General features: G+C 44.6%; 1 protein-coding gene across 1 annotated transcript in view; it reads right to left on the bottom strand.

Moving 5' to 3' along the window:
* pex5la (peroxisomal biogenesis factor 5-like a) overlaps positions 1-5,853 on the bottom strand; it is a 69,694-nt gene extending 63,841 nt beyond the window's left edge. Inside the window, exon 1 of the mRNA XM_029500057.1 lies at positions 5,670-5,853. Coding sequence (XP_029355917.1) covers positions 5,670-5,690 — 21 coding nt within the window. The 5' untranslated portion in view covers positions 5,691-5,853. The remainder of the gene's footprint in view (positions 1-5,669) is intronic.
* Between the last annotated feature and the right edge of the window lie 11,319 nt (positions 5,854-17,172).

The raw sequence follows: 17,172 nt of genomic DNA on the forward strand, positions 1-17,172 counted from the left end.
TATTCAGGCCAAGACGGACTGAGGATCATAATATGGTGTCACATCAGAGTGGGGAGAACATCTCCACCGTCACCTTGTCTTGTTAGATTTATTGAACATAAAATAAACAAAACGAGCCGGGCTGATCGGGGAGGGTGAGCTCGTCGTCCTGTTCTGTCATTTATCTTGTCAAAGGAAGGAAGCTATAGGGCACGGCGAAAAAAATAAATGAATCTTGGATTGTCCAAATTTCTTACTTTGCATTTTCTAGCACATCGTGAGTTAGTCGTTTTCAGTCATTTTTGTCCAAGTCGAGTTTCCCGCGCTGTGTATCAGCTCAGCCCGCTCTGGACTGCCGTGGAAGTTAAAGGGAAACTGTTTTCATTGAGAATCGTCCTACGCTACAAATTGGAATCAATCGATATAATTGATTTATCACCCGACTGTAGGGACGTATTTCAGTTGCCAAATGGCTGGGGCACGTACCGTGTGGGTGGAAATGAGCAGGGGGGAACCCGGTTTGATTCCAGGATCAATGCAAAAGGCTGTTTGAAAATAAGCTTGTGTGAACGTAGTCTTGTTTTTCCGGTAATTCACAACTGCACTTAATCATCAGCGCTGTTCGTCTTCAAACATACTGTGATACATCCCCTCATCTCATTTCCCATCATTGAAATTTCAGAAAGCATTTCACGGGGAATCGTTTTGTGAATTTTCAATGTAAAAGTTTTGGAAGATTTGAACACTTACAACGCAGTATAAAATCACAATTTGATTTGATTTTAGTCGTCAGCGAAGCTGCAGCTGCTTTCTATTCTAACGCGATGACTAAGAATGGTGTTAAAGTATGTTTATTCATTGCTCCCGCGCAGGTGTCTGACTGTTTGTCAGTCACATTGATGAATGTCAGTCAGAGAAGATCTATAATCTGACTCCAATCAAAATAATCAATCACAGAGCAGAGATGTTTCTCCTCCTCCAGCGAACTGTGGTAACCTTTTGTTGGTGACCCGGCAAACACTTATTTTAGACGTAAATCTTGAGTGTCAAACACATTTTCTGGTCACTTTGGGTTCACAAATGCCCGTGAAAGCTTTGAAACACGAATCGATCTAAAGCCACAGCTGTACTGATCTGCGACGAACACGACTGGTCCGGAAAACCAACCCCATCATTTCACTCCCATCACCTGTTTGTTTTTCATCAGTGTCAGATCAGGATATGAACTGCGGATTAGACCGTGAGTGACACACACACACACACACACACACACACACACACACAAACAAATTGAATGAAGCCACAGCAGAGTGTGTTTGAGACTCCACCCTGCTGGAGCCTTATGGGCGGAGTCAGCTCACCTGGTGCGCTCGTGTCATCGGTTTGTGAGCCGCTGTGTTGAAGCCTCCAGTTTGTAATTTGGCCGTCGCCATTTTGGGATTATAAAACCAGCTCTGTATTCTATTACAGTCTGTCAGTCACACTATAGCCACACCCCCTAACCCCTCCCCTGCTTTATGACCTGTTTCCATCTGAATGGGACCATCATTTAAAAAAATAAAACAAAAAAGAATGTGTTGTGTTGAAGAAGAGACTGAGACTATAAACTGGGATAATGTTTACTGAGCTAAATAGAGTGAGAAGTAGGCCCATTTTCCAATAGACTTCAATGCAATTGGACTGCTGTTAAAGCAGGTTTAAGTCTCTGCAGTCTATGGCTGCTCCATTTGGGCCCGTTTCTGTCTTTCCTCTGGTGTGATCTTGTGACAGTATGGCCAGAAGACCAGGAAGACTTGGACGTTAACAGAAACGACCACATTGCCGATCTCTGTCCCCTCAATCGGCTCGTAGGACAAACGGCTGCCGATGTGTGCTTGAATACCTCCTGGTCTGCTTTACCAGCTCCTCTACGCAGTCCTAACCACCCAACCAGGACGGGACTGTCTGTGGAGCACCTGATTTCACTCATTATCCCGGCTCCTGAAATAGTCTGGCCTGTTAAATCGCTTTTATTCAACATCACGGTTCATTGAATCAAGGAGTCTTTGAAACTGTCTCTCTGGAGGAGAGGGGGGGGGGGGCTTGGCTGAAAATGACCAGCCCGGTCAAAGAGGACGCGCTTCTGTGGACTCAAACATCCACAATGAGCGTGCACCTTTGATTCATGTATTCCAGTGTTGTGCCCTGATGTGCACGCTTGTGTCGACGCCTGCTGGTGTTGTGTTGTGCTGTCAGCTGATTGGTTTGATTGATTCGCTGTGCTCCGTTTGTTTGCCGCTTGATTATTCTGTTAAAATCACTTCAAGATGTTTTTTGCTCCATTAAACCTTCTTTACTTTTGCAGCTCATAAAATCACATCAGATTTTGCTCATTAATGGCATTTTTAATGTTCTAGTGTCAAGCTGATCTGAAGTCAGGTCAGCCTCCTGCTTCTTTGGGGGAAAATATTGGTGGAGTTATGAAAAATGGCCACGTTGGCAACAAGAAGTGCAAATGAAAAAAAAAAAGCTGATTCTGAACATCTCAGCGGTTTCTATATCGTATCAGCGGCCTGTTTACTGTTGCTGAATGCCGGCTGATTACGGCCGCACAAATACTCAAAAACTGTTTGAACAGAGCAGAAGCTTAAAAAAAAGATGGTGTGAGCTCTATGGAGACTTGATCTACTTCTGATCAACGAAAGAATCCGTCCAAGATACCACCCTCCCCCTCCCCCCCCCGGGGCGGGAGGGCGGCTTGGAATATGGTAATCAAATGATGTAATCGTGTTGAGCTTAACAGTGCAAATATCCAAAGGCCTTGAAGGATCACTTCCGTTACGCCAGCACGTCTTTTATACTCACAGCCTCCGGTAATTGAGTTGAAAGTAAACATGAATGGCAAAGAAAGGGGGCCACTTCAGCAACAAAGTGCAATCTATAATGTCAGAGTGTCATCTGAAGGAGTCTGGATGGTGACGATCTCAAGGTCTTCCTTCCATGTAGTACATGAAAAGCATAATCACACCGCGTGAAACGGTAAACATTTCTTTAATAAAGGCGAGCAGACATGCTGAATCAGCTCATCTGGCTGCATCTAAACAAAAAGAGCAATGAGGCCGACACCCCAACCTCTGAAATTGCTTTTCTTTAACCTCATCAATCTTTTATCCCCCCAAACACTTGATACTGTGAAGTGATCCTCCGCCAGCGAAAGCAGAACAACATGCAGTTTGTTTCCTGCGCAGCCGCCGTAGGATGCTGCCACCACCTTTACTTTACGCTACGTTTGAGACAAAAAAGAAAAACACTGCAGGAACTGAAGACACAAGTCCAGCACGGCGTCAGGCCAAGCTTTGCCACTTCCCATGCAGAGCCGTCCCGGCGACAGCCAACCAAGCGTTGGCGTCTCTCGGGAAACCCAGCTCACGCCAAGACATTTGATCCGCCCATTGTTGTCTCACCGAGTACAAAACCGCGGCACAATTATGCAAAGCGTGTCAGTGTGTTAAAGGAGATGCGTTACCCTTCCACCTGTGCGTGTGCCAGCTCATGGATGAGTGAGGAAGTCAACGAATGAAATATACTGTGCAGCGAGAGAGGAAAAAACAAGAGGGGAGCAGACAGGACATCCTTATCGTGTTCCCACAGATGACTGCTTCCCGAGCTGCGACACCCATAAGCTGACAAATCTTGCTGACTGACAATTGTGTAATAAAGAAGGATTTACAAGCGTATCTACATCAGGGAGGGAAATGTGATAGCTCTGATTACGAGCGATTGACTGACGCTGCAGCAGCCGCCCATCGGAGGAGACGGACGGCGTGAGCTTTATTTAAAATTTCAGGCTACGGAGACTCACAACTCTGAATTATTTACGGGCCTAGCTTCTGTTCAGGGGTCACAGGGGCCACTTCGGGGAGCGTAATCAGCATTCATTTGACGTTTTGTCGTCATTTAAAGCGGCGTATTCTGCGTTTGAAATAAAATGCGCGGTAGATATGATGAGATGGCAGTTCTTCCAAACAAAGCATTATTAAAACAACATTATGAAATACAATAAATGCTAACTCAGAGATCCATCAGTCCAAATCAGCTCCCGATGGACTTCAAGGCTCTGTTTGGTTTTCACTTTGACCTTTTAACCCCTTCCACACTACATGCACTCACCTTAAACTCAGAGCTGCCTACCCCATCCATCCACTCCTTCAGCTCTCTTCTGAACATGTTTTTACCCCCCCCCCCCCCCCCCCCCCCCCCCCCTCGTCATTTTGCTCTGCTGGCTTTTTAACAGAACTTGAGTCAGCAGTTTTTCAGCCGCTTGTGGTTTTTTTTTTTTTTTTTTTTTAAACACTCTATTAATAAATCTGAATTTGAATCCCCACCAGAATTTATATTTATTTATTTACAAATGCTGAATAACTGTCTGTAGTTATGATGTAACAAACTCCACCCATTCCCATTATAAGCAATGCATTATGACTCCACCATCTACACACACATACACACTTGACTTCAAGGAGAAAGTGCTGTCAGAATGGAGATAAATGCACCAGTTCTTCAGACGAGCATCAGAGCATCAGACCCATTACTGACAGCAAAGCATCTGCTTTGCATTCGCTGGACATTTGGTGCTAAATTAGTTTCTTTTAACGGCTGACGAAGAGCAGCATCGTGTTTCACTCAAGGCTCTGTGTAATAATGACCTGCATGCAATGTGACGAGAAACACGGATAAAGTGTCAGGTGATGGAAACACAACAGGATGAAAGATGAAAAAGTTACAATTTAGGGAATCTGGTCATTGAAACCAGCTGAATAACTATCAGAGGCTTTTTTTTTTTTTTTTTTTCCAATCCAAACACAACCGAGCAGATCCAGACAAGAACTGCGTTTTTTGTTTTTTTGTTTTTTTTTGGTATTATTATTAATTTTTTTACATTTCCAATGAATACTGCTGCTTGAGTAACATATCATGAAATATTAAATGTTGTCCTTTTAATGCTCTCCAGTTCAGACTCAGGATGGTCTTTCATTACATAATCAGCTGTCTGGGAGCTGAACCACCTCAGTCACTTCAACAGATATTCTACATCTTAACATGCAGTTCTGGAGAGTCTTGGGGGAATGAAAACACTCCAGGAGGTAATTAGGCTACTACAGGGGGTAAATATTAAGGGGGGGGGGGGGGGGGGGGGGGGGCAAATACAGAGTAGGAGACAAAGTGAAGCAGCTTTCTGCCGTTTTCTTTTTTAATCCCAGTTTCTGGTGTCTGAGTTGAGTTTCAGCCTCGACCAGTGATGTAACACCAACTGCATCTTTATTGCTGTAGTACAAAAAAAATAAATAATAAAAAAAAAAGAAGATAAATCGACGTCAGATTTCATGACGTCACGATTGCATGAGCCTTCATGTGAAGAAGCCGACGGGATGTTGCGGTGTCTGCGGGGCTGATCTGCTTGAAGCCCCCGCAGGTCTGACCCCTGTTTATGTTTGGCACGCACCTGCACGTGCAGCAAGGCACAGCCCCCCCCCCCCCCTTTCTTAATGAATGTAGGAAAGCATATGTACATCAATGAACCCCCCCCAGTCAGGTAAGAAGCTCATGCATGTACCTGCCAGCCTGCAGACACTTCGGACTTCATGTGCTCCATGACAGCTAACAGTTAGATGCAGAGATGAAGGCGGAGGAGGAGGAGGCTGCCGTCTTACCTGTAAATGCCCCTGGTACATATTGAGCACAGAGTCAGTCCCGGATCTCTCCGTCTCTGGACCGTCAGACTTCCTCCGGACTCGCAGGGACAGAGAGTCAGTCTGGGAGCGTTACGCTGTTAACAAGCTGCAGCGGAGTTGGGTCCAGATCTGAGTCCTGGTCCTGGTTCTGTTCCTGGGTCTGTTCCTGGTCCTGGTTCTGTTCCTGATTCTGGTTCTGGTCCTGGGTCTGTTCCTGGACCTGGTCCCGGTCCTGGTCCTGTTCCTGCTCCTGCTCCTGGTCCGGGTCCGGGTCCTGGTTCTGGTTCTGGTCCGGGTCCGGGTCCGCCGACCGAGAGGAGCTGTCCTCTCCGCGGGTGCTGAAGCGGACACTTTGCGCTCATCCAGCGAGGCGCGCTTAGAGCGGGCTGCTCTCTCTCTCTAACCCTGTCGGGTAATTATTGTTGTTATTGTCAGTATGTTTGTGTTGAAGAAAAAACTCCGCCTTTTCGTGTTTTAAGTCTTCATCCTGAGCTCTCCCCTCTCGGTGTCTCCCCCGCTCTCCATCCGCCTCCGTCGGCCGCGGTCTGAATGTTTTGTCGCTCCTTCGGCTCCATCCGGCTCTTATAGTGCGCTCCTCTTCCCGGTTTGCCAACTCCTCTCTCTAACCCAGCCCTCCGGTGCCTCCTCCAGAGCTGACGAGCTCCACAAGGAGGCAAAAAAGAACACTTACACTCCCGCTTCAGGGCATGTTCAGGAAAACACAAAACATGTTGAGGTGTGAGCTGCCAGGCCTCCAATTAGCGGGAGAAAAAAACTTATATAACCAAAATTATGGTCTTCAAATAGTTTCTGGGCAGTTAAATAGAATCTCACTGCAAAATGGGACCTGGTTCAGTGGATTTGTTTATTTATCTGACTTGCTGCCAGCTTTTGCTCCACACAGCTCAATTATTTTTTTTAATGAAAGTTATTACTTTTTTTTATTGAAATTATTCCTCCAAATTTGGTTTCTACTGTTTTCAAAAAACCAAGATGGCCACAGCCATTTTATTTATTTATTTATTTTTTTAATGAGAGGCCTTGAGTCAGATTAAGACTCAGAGAAGGGTGGAATATTCAAATAACATGCACCAATTAGCTGTCTGAGCAGTGGAAAGGTGATTATGTGTGAATTCCATCCTAATGAGCATCCCGGCACGGTACGTTAGCCGTCGGTTCGTTAGGAAAACCCTTTTGGGCCGCAGTTCCCTTCACTGCTCCACCTGGAACCTTCAAGTCTTGTGAGATTCCTTGAAAAGGCCGTCTTTACTCAACACATCCATGTTATCGATGTTTTTTAAAGATTCTCTTATTGCTTTGTCTGGTGGAGACTCGTTCTTCCCCTCATTGAATAACAACGCGGCCCGTTTACATTTCTCTTAATGTTGACGCTCCTATAAAAAGAAAGCGCACTATTTCACGATTTCGCCGTATGTTTTTCCGTGCGAACCTTCTCTCAGTTTGCAGCTGCTCATTAAATGCAGCTGAGCAGCAAAAGATCGCAATGCATCAGAAATTAATTGGTACTGACGTGGAGCGCCTCGCCATCTGGACATCAGCACGATGTACTCGGGTCAGATGTTGCACCGCCGAACAAAGCGCACAAGCTAAAGCTGTGCTTGGCAGCTTTTCTCACTGTCGACCCCAGACGCCGGCGAGGGACGGCGGTCTGTTGCCTGTGAAGAGCTAAAAGATCTGAAATCACTGAGTCACTTTATCCCAACGGAAGCAAATCACGTCCTCTTTAGAGCGTTGCTGCTCCCAGTTTTCTTTCTTAAATTAAAGAAACTAGCGGCGGGCACGTCTGTGTTTACGTTCATGAGCAAAGTTAGATCAGATTTGGATCAGTCTGCTTTACTTCTGTGCGTTTACCCATCCATCGTCATCCTCCATCTTTGTTGGAGAGTCACAACTCTGCATCGGACGCTCCTATTGGCTCTGGTGAGTAATGTCACAGCCAATCAGAGGCCTAGCTGCCAAAGTTTCTGGGATCAGTCCTGCATTTTTCTGAAGTTAGTTTATTGTGCTGACTTCAAACTTCAGATCAGCTATAGAACAAACCAAACACATGAGAGGAACAAATCTGGGTCAGATTTGAGTTTTTTCTTATTTCTTATTTCAATGACCCGCCGTCTTGTTGAGTGGCGCAAGATTCACTGATGTTGTGACAGTTCAGAATGTGGGGAGAGTTGGTGACCTTTTAAACATGATATAACTTTATGAAGGGTCGACACAAAGGCAAGAAAAGACAGAAAAGCCTAATGTGGCTCTAAAAGTGCGATCCACCTGCCAACATCCCAGAACTGAGTGGAGCCTTAAAATTTCATCTCCTACGCTCATGATTGAGACGTCAGTAAAAAAATAAATTAATAATAAATCTGTTTCCAAGCAGCAGCAGCCCAAACCTCAAACGCTCAGTGTTGTTTTTTCGCTCAACATCAGTCCTCCCCGTTCGCCGTGTTTTGATATTCTTCATGCCTCGCCAGATGAAACGAAATCCAGCCCTCAGGCATGAACATCAGCGTGGTTGTTAGCATCATTTAGAAGGCCGTGTATCAATACAGTCAGATTTTTCTCCCCTGCTTATGTCCTCCCGTGTGTCGTATCGATGAATGATGATTACACCTTCATGCTCGTGTATGATGTGAGGTGACAGCTGTGTATGTGCCGGCCTGTGTCTCTATTTTTAGATGTCAGCGGAGTCCTTCCTCGGCCGTCAATCAGCCGGTGCTGACAGAGAGGCCGGGCGTAATTAACATGAAGTTGAGCGGAATGACTTTTATTTTATTTCTCCGTGTGACGGGACCAGACGAGCTCCAGACTGCAGACTCAAATGTTTTATCTGCCCTCTGAAAAAGGGGGAAAGCCGCTGAGCTTTTGTGAATACTGAGCAGGAAATTGAGCCAGAGAGAGGAAAAAAAAAACAAAAAAAACATCCCCAAAAAACCCAAGTTTTGTGCTGCACATTTGGCCACATGGGATCTGCGACCTTTACAAAACAGCTGAGAATCTAGTTTTGGTTGTTTCCAGTAAAGATTATGTACTTGCTGTTATTTGGTACCTCCACGTGTCACGCTGGGTAAAATTGCTGTTTTATTTATTTATATTTTTTCGCTGCTTGCTATGTTCAGCCGTGGTGTTTTCCCGTTTAAACCCTCCATCATACGTTTTTACGAGCTGCAAGTCCATCCAACTCTGCTCTCCAGAGTGAAATATGTCGGCGTCTGTAGGATCAATACCAATGAAAGTTTGTAAAGGTGAAGCTGGACTGAAGTGTACAGATATTCATACAGTGCAGACAAGAAATCCAGAATAAATTCACTCATAGAAAGGCCCAGTACATATCCAACATCAGTTCATATGTACATGGATTCTGAAGTTTCTGATGGTAAAATATATTTGAATCATACATCATTTATTTATTTGTGCATGTTTATTAAAACAACATCTATATAACATTTAAATATACTTTTATTGACTTAATCATTCATTTTAAATTCGTCAAGCTCAGACTTTTGAACCCAGTATAATATAATATAACAAACAGGTTTTGGGATGGATATATATTTATATGTAATGTATAAGCATACATGTGTAAACGTGTTTATTATATTTATGGATGGGCTGATTGTCAACAATATCCAGTTGGACTTATTTTTTCTCCCCCCCCCCTTTTATTTTGAAATTTTTGTGTGTTTCCTGTGCTTTTGTTCTTTTACTTCCTGTCTTTGTGTAGTTTTCCCCCTTGTTGATTTTCTGCCCCACCCTGTTCTGTGTCACCTGTGTTTAGTTGCCCTTGCCTCCCTTGTGTGTTAAAGCTTGTTTTGCTGTTCTGTCCTCTTGTGTGTTTCTCGTTTCCCTCCGTTTGCTAACACGTTGGCTCCTTCTGCACCATTTGCTTGTTTGTTTGTTTGTTTGTTTTTGTTTCTATTACTTCATTCATTCTCAACGACTTTGGTGATTCTTTGCGTGTCTTCAAAATTTGCTCAGGCCTCAAACAAGTACTTGCAAAAGCTCAGCTGGTATTTTGGCTTTCAGGCAAATTACGTATCATAACTGTGACTGTGGACAGAGTCACCACCGACAAACTCCCCTGTCAAAATGGTTGGTTCCAATTACCTTTCCCTCACTATAAAAGGAGCCCTGAAGTCATGTGTGCCTCTTTTAGGAGGATCAGACCAGTACAGGTGGTAAGTCTGTGTGTTTGGATAACCACACTGAATCCTTTTAACTAAATATTTCAACCAGATATTGTCTGTGTGCTTCTTTTTTTTTGTAATCCGAATGATCTAGTAAATGAAATAGTAAATAAATGTAAGATGAAAACATGACAACCCGCTAGCCGGCATAGCAGCATTCAAATTGTTTGGTGTTGACCATGAGGATGTAAAAAGTAATAGTGATTTCTGAACCCAAAGACCAGGGTGTACATACTTCCACATAAAACCATGGTAATGAGTAGAATGATGAAAAATACGTAAGCTAATCAGGAATTAATAAATGTATTCAGGAAAAACTAAACATAACTGAACATGTATGGCTTGAAATGTATAAGTGGGAATGGCAGTCACTGACTTTACCACACTTATGTTTAAGCTCGTTACGGAAGAGCGCACTCTCTGTCAAGATGTCTGACAACTTTGAATTCAGCCGATTTCAGGGGATTTGAGGTTTCCACAGGAATACAACAGTATGTGTGAAGGCTGTTCTCGCATAAAGACACTCAGCTTTATTTGATGAGGGAATCAGACCTGAAGAGGTACGAGCCGTGCCGCTCCAGCTGAGTGTTCGGGATTATTATGATAAGTTTATGATAATGAACAGATGTAACACACTTGTTTTGATTATCATCAGCAGCACCGATCTATTACTGCTGCGAGAACGTGTCGTGAGCAGCAGAACTTTTTCCATGAATCATCACCGGTGTGACACCGTTATAGTATCATCATTACCTGCCACCAGCGCAGGTGAAACGTGTCAGAGCGCGGTGAGCCTCAGAGTGTAAGTGCCTGAATATAATGAATGGCTCTAGATGTTAAGAGAGCAGGAATAGATGCAGTTGGCACATTTGGCGCACCCATAATTAGCACTCGTAGACCAAATATATACCTGACAAATGTGTGTGATTAAAAATTAAAATGTCCATTTTATCCCATGGATCATGCTGGCTGCTATCATGTGATAGATACATGTGGTTTAGTTCAAGTTCAGGAAAGTCTCCAGTCGCCAGCTGGACCCGAATACACAGCACGGGCCGAGCACGTCAGGCGTCGGCAGGTTTTGTTTAATTTTATTTAATCATGGATTCATGCTCAATGCAAACAAGTCCCCGAGGCGAGGCGGCGCACGCCAGCCGAGCATTCAAAGCACCTGAGTGTCTCGTACGAGTTCAATCACGCCGCTCTGACTGCGACTGTCATTTCTCCACAAGTGATTTCCAGACAGGCAGCAGTTGGCCAGCCCACATCGACGGGTCACAGACCGTGTCAGTCAACACAATCCTCCACCTCATTTCATGAACGAGTGAAAATTGCTGTCCTCGGTCTGCGGCTGTTTGTCAGTCTGGCCGTTGTGTGTTTAGGTTTTTTTAGCGCGCTGACATCACGCTGAAGCTTTGTTTGCCAGAGAGGGGTCTGACCTTCTGTCAGTGTCACCCTGCAATCCGAAAGCGCACCCGTTTTCACAAACAAACCCATCAGAGGAGGCGAGGCTTGGTTGTTTGTTCGGCAGTCGTTGAGTGTAACCAGGAGAAAAAACAAAACTCTGTCTTGAGGTTATTAAAAGAAAAATATTCAGGGGAGTAATTGGTCTCTCCAAAGAGCCGAGTTTTGTATCTCTAACAAACCTGAGAGCTCCATGGTCCATCAGGTCACCTCGGAGGAAATGTGATTTATTTTGCTTTTTGCTCTCAGCGTAACAGCCAGGCTAACAACTAATCTGCTGCTGGAGGACGAGTCATTAGGACGGAGCCAGCAAAACACAGAGCTGAGGAGGAGAATGACAAAAAGTTAGTGGAGCAAACAAATTATGTCAAATGATCTGGAGTGGCGGAAGCTTTGCACCACTTTCCACTTGTCCACTTCACCCTGAAGACCTCTGAAGGTTATTTTGATGCTAAAGGAACGGTCACCCTTTTTAAATAAATGTACGCGTGCGTCTTCTCACTTAGCGCCAGTTTGTATTTCTTATGTGTGCGTCATTACGTTTATCGTTTTTAGTCTTTGTTGCTCAATTGCAAATTCCCAATAAATGAATTTGAAGTGGTATCATGGTGAACTTGCATGGAGAGCTATAGTGGTGTAGAAGAACAGTGGTTTGCACTGTTGTTTCACAGCATGAAGGTTCTGGGTTTGAACCCCAGCATCTGTGGATTTTGCACGTTCTTACTCTGGGACGTCGGGCAGTTTGGGGCTGTGAATGTCAAGCCAGCTCTTAGTTGTTCATTTCAGTGGCGGACTCAAGAAAACGGCCTCCCAAATGCATTTTGGGATTAGTGGGAAACTAAAAGGGTTTCGATTTTATAGATGGTTTTTCATGTTGATGTTTGAAAAGTGTTTGAGGATTCTGTAAGTCCTCTGAAAGCAGCCGTGTATTGAGAATTGGCCTTCTTGTTTTTTTTTTTTTTTTTGAGTTTGGGGGGGGGGGGTAATTGAAGTACTTATTTCTCAGAAAATGAAACACTCAGTTCGGTGATTTATTACAAATGTTAAAACTCCAGAGGCACAAACTCAAGCTAGATATCACGATAGTTGTACGAAACATGGAATTTGTGCGGATTCATGGTAACCTCAGATATTTGCTAAACATAAAAAAAGCTTTCTTTCAAAAGGAAGTACATCAAAGAGCCGTATTCCTTCGGCTCTCTAATGACCTTAGAGTGGAAAACTGCTTCTTCGTCCCAGCTGGAGTTTGAATAAGCAAAAGGTCCTGATGCACTGGAACAGCTTGTGCGACATCCTGATTCTGGTATCACACACAAAATCAGGATCGAGTCAGGCTAGTGCTGCAGACTAACTGGATGGTGGCAGAAATGTCGAAGCACACCGACGCACTTTCTCACTGAATGGTTTGATTCATGCTGCCTCTGCCAAAGTTTACGGTTGGGAAGGAGTGTCTGATTCACCGGGTTTTTGCTTCGGCGTCGATAACGCTGCCTAAAATATGATATTGTGTCGTGTGTGTGATCAATTCCCACACCACATGACTTATTAATGAACCTTATAGTTCCGGACAGTGATCCTTCTTGGTTGCGCTACTCAGGAAGACGCACTGAGGAAATTATTTCCGGCCTGTAACCCGTGTCGTATTTCAGGATCCGAACCCTTCAGGGGGGTTCAGGAAGGCTTGGTGCTGTTTAGACCCCGAAAGCTGAACCAAAATGAGACCTCTCTGGTCTGCGGGGGGTTTTCGCCTTCCTCCACCAGCTGTCCAATGGCTCCTGTTGGCTCACCACCAAGTTTCACACAACACTTTCATTTAAAAGTAAAATCCTCAGGCTCTCTGTTCATTTTATTTATTTTTTTTTTTTTTTTAAGATGGAGCCGTGTTCGGACGACGAGTGTAGAGATGTTTTTATCATTTCTAGCCATAAAATTGTACGAAAAGATATTTTTGTATTCATGTTTAAACTGAGTCACAGAGAACTGAAAGAGCAACCGAATCACACACAGTTTGATTTTTTTTTTTTTTTTTTTAATACAAGAGTTTGAGCCTCGGTTCAAACGACTTTTTTTTGTATCTTACATGAACATTAAATATGTGAGGGTATTATAAGGTGGTGCTACGGGCCCTCTGTCTTGTTTCCTTCCTCCGGAGCTGCGGCTTCATTGTCCCGACCAGATCATGACCCGACCCGCTCACCTGCAGCCTTCCCCTCTAATGTTGGTCCCTCACAGCATCTGAATATTTAATGGCCAGATGACATGTCCACAAAGGAAGTAACCTCTTTAAATATGTAGCCTATCCAGTTGTTCTGCCAGCTTCATTATCTGTGCACGCCATGGAATTCATAATTCATGTTTCTGAAATATTCCCTCAGATGAGCAGAGGCGTACACAGCCATCCCCGTCATCTCCAATGCAAATGTGCTTGTATGTCAGACGAGCTGCTCCAGATGAACCAAACCAGGAATATTCATACGCACAAGTATTTTATATTTATCAGCAAATGCAGGATTTTTCTTGATGAATACAAAAGTAGATCAAGGGGTGTGCGGCGCTTTGATATTGCTACCCGTTGATTGTTTGGGTGTTTAGGATGCAAATACAGCTGTCTGCTTCGGCTGCGTTTAGTCGCTTTGTGGCCAATAAAAGCAGGTTGCGTTCGCAGGCCCGCCAAGCTGCGAGCGCCTTCAAACAACGCTGACCCCTCGGTGCCTCTCCTTTTTATCTGCGCGCTTTGCTATTTGTGGCAAGGTCAATTACTGCAGCAGGGGAGATTAGTTGCATTTTATTCGGGGATCTCTTCGGCTGGAGGCAAAGGTGAGCTCGCTTCCTCGCCGCCCGGCAGCGAACGATCAGAGGCTCTGACAGTTTGGACCGTGAGGCAACACAAACACACAGAAAGTGCTTTTATGTTATGATGGAAACACGTGTTTACACCATCTGCTGTAGGGTCGGGCTCCTGCTGGTTCAGGGTTCCAGCAGCTTGCAACCCTGAACGGAAATAGCTGAAAGTAAACCAATTATGTTACATTAGGATCAACAGCAGTTTCAGATCTGTGCGCTCAGAAGGTCCAGGATGTGTTTATCACCAAGCTTAGCATCAAGCACAGGACGCCGCTAACCTCCACTGACTCTGAAAACCTTCATCTTGTTTGCACGTTGCGTCTTTGTTGCAGGAGGAGCAGCTTCGGATGAGCAAAATATTTATTTAAATCGCCCAGCAGAGCTCAACATACCTTTGATGGTTTTAACCCGGCAGTAGAATTATTAATAACATACAAAAGAGTGATGGCGAAGGAAAGCTATGTGTTGTGCTTGACGGCAGGATTACTCGGTTAAGTCTTTCGTTGTGAAAGCAAAGCTGCTGATTTTTAGTTGTTTTATGTCATCAGTTGTTCAGAGCCAATAACCGGAGACACCTGACCACAGCTCGTAATTGTTATTCGCCGCTCTGTTTTTATAGCTATCATTTTGCATTGTTGATAAATGTTAGCATTCCTGTTGGAGAAACAAGAGCTGCAGCCGGGAGACAGAAATGGGATTAAAACCAAAATCGTTCTGTGATGACATTATATAACCCCAAATTTGTGTTTGGATCTGGATTTATTTAGATCTGTGCCAAAAAGCATTTGTGCCAAGTGTGACACAGATATTTTTAAATTCAACCTGCCCCCCCTCCCCACCACCAGTTTGTCTCAGGAAGGATTACACAGCAGTGTGTTTTGTTTTTTCCCTCCCCCTGCTTTTGTTTGAATCCCATCAGAGTTTGGCCGCCTGCCCGCTGTGTGTTTTGACCAGGTTCGGCGTGTTCAGGTGTTCAGGCCGACACGGAGTCGGTGTGATCATCTCTCTGTGGGCCGCCTGTCAGCGGCGTGACAGCCGATAACACTTCCCTGACCTCCGAGCACTCAGCGGCACGACGGGATAATTAACTGGATAGACTTACAGTGCACGCAGGCATGATGTGTAAAATCATCGCAGCGGCAGTTTTCTATGTTTCCACTTCTCAGGATTTCACGCTCCTTCATTCGACAATAAGTTTTGAAGATGCTGCCGAAATGTGACAGAGGTGGACGTCTGCACCGTCTATTCATCCATCTGCTGTCTGAACAGACGCTTAGAATGATTGTATTACCAACAACAACGTTATTAATGCTCCACCTTTAAAAGCAGATTGTTACAGCGGAAAAACAGCACACAGCGGGATGATCAATAACACACTTAACTACAGATAATCGATACCACATAAAAGCACACATCACGCACAGATACGTGTCGACATGTACACAATAGGAACAACAGAAGTAACATAGAGAAAGTTGTGTTGAGCTGAAAACAAAGTTAGTCATGTCACCCAGTTTCAGAGGCACTCAGATGCATTTCGTAGGCGATGCATCCCATGTTGGCATAATTAAGCACGCTGTGATATTATTTTAGTCTTTAAAAATTTGTGATAACGTTTTATTTGATGTAACGTGGAGCTTAATATCATGAAAATGATGATATAGGAGCCTGGCTCCATCTCTCCCGTACAGAGCGTGTCCTCCCGTGTTAGGCCTCGTTAATCTCCTCATTTCCAAACACATTAAAAACCAGAAACAAGGTCACTTGTTCCCTCCTTCTGTGGCTCCGTCTTGTCCTTCCCAATCAATTGCAGCACCTTTTGAGCTCAGATGCGTCTCTAATGTTTTATTGACTTTTAAATAGAACTTTTCACAAATTCAGATCATTCCAGTGCAGTTTCATCATGAGAGCGACTCCTGACTGGGTGAAGAGGAAACCTTTAGCGTTCACGTTCAGCCTGAGGACACACAAAACTGTCAGGCACCGAGAAAAAGGCTGAGCTGCTCCCAGCTCTTCTCCGCGTTGTTATGCCTGATCGATGGTTGTGTGTTTTTAAAACTGACTTTGAGGCTCCGGCTCGGACAGCGGACTGTAGCTGCCGTGACAGATCTGAGTCTGTGAGCTTTGGAGGATGTTTCAGGAGGAAAAGGAGTGAAAATGAGTCTGACACTGATCAGAGCTGGAGCTGATGCTGGGAATGCCAGTTGTAGCCTGCAGGGGTGGACGGTAATGAAGTAAATTTGAGTACTGTGCTTCATCCCAACATGCTAAGCTGTTTCTTTTCCTGCTGGAATCTCCCCTTCTTCCCTTTCACAGAGGAGCCCAGGGTTCTTTATTGACTGGGAGTCTGAGAGATCGCCTCAATCAGTCGGAGGAGATTTTGGATTTCCTGCAGGATCGGTGCAGATGGTGCTTTTCACACTTTCTTCCCGATGGAACAAACCTAGTCTGACCTTCCAGAGTAAAAGTCGTCATAATTCAGGCTCAGTGCAGGCCTCAGAAGACTGTTGGCTTCCAGGTGAAGAACGAAGCCCAACTCACATAAAAGTGCATTAACCAGCATTTGTCCATATTAGACCAATAGAACAACAGTTCAGAAACAAAAGCAGCGATGTGGAGACAGATTCAAGCGTTTATCCCACAGTCGACATCTGTCACGCATTAATGTCAAACGCCTCCAGACTCAGCCTTCATCAGCCTTTTACAGGCGAGAGTCAGATCTGATTTTAATCCGAAACTGTCGCTGCCCACACGAGGAGCAGAGCGCGCCATTAAAATGCAGAATCTCAGTCCAACAGATCAATTAAGGAACAAAACAAGATCATTAACAGTCTCCAGGAAGAGGAGGGAAAGCAAACAGCAGCAGGCAGGCACAGTGAAGGTGGATGTTTGCTGAGTCCGGCTGCAGACGGATTATTGTGGCAGAAAGTGCTGTTGAAAGTGAAAAACAGGACCAGGACTGAACGCACAAAACA

This window comes from Echeneis naucrates, chromosome 4, assembly GCF_900963305.1.
Source record: "Echeneis naucrates chromosome 4, fEcheNa1.1, whole genome shotgun sequence".
Lineage (NCBI taxonomy): Eukaryota > Metazoa > Chordata > Actinopteri > Carangiformes > Echeneidae > Echeneis > Echeneis naucrates.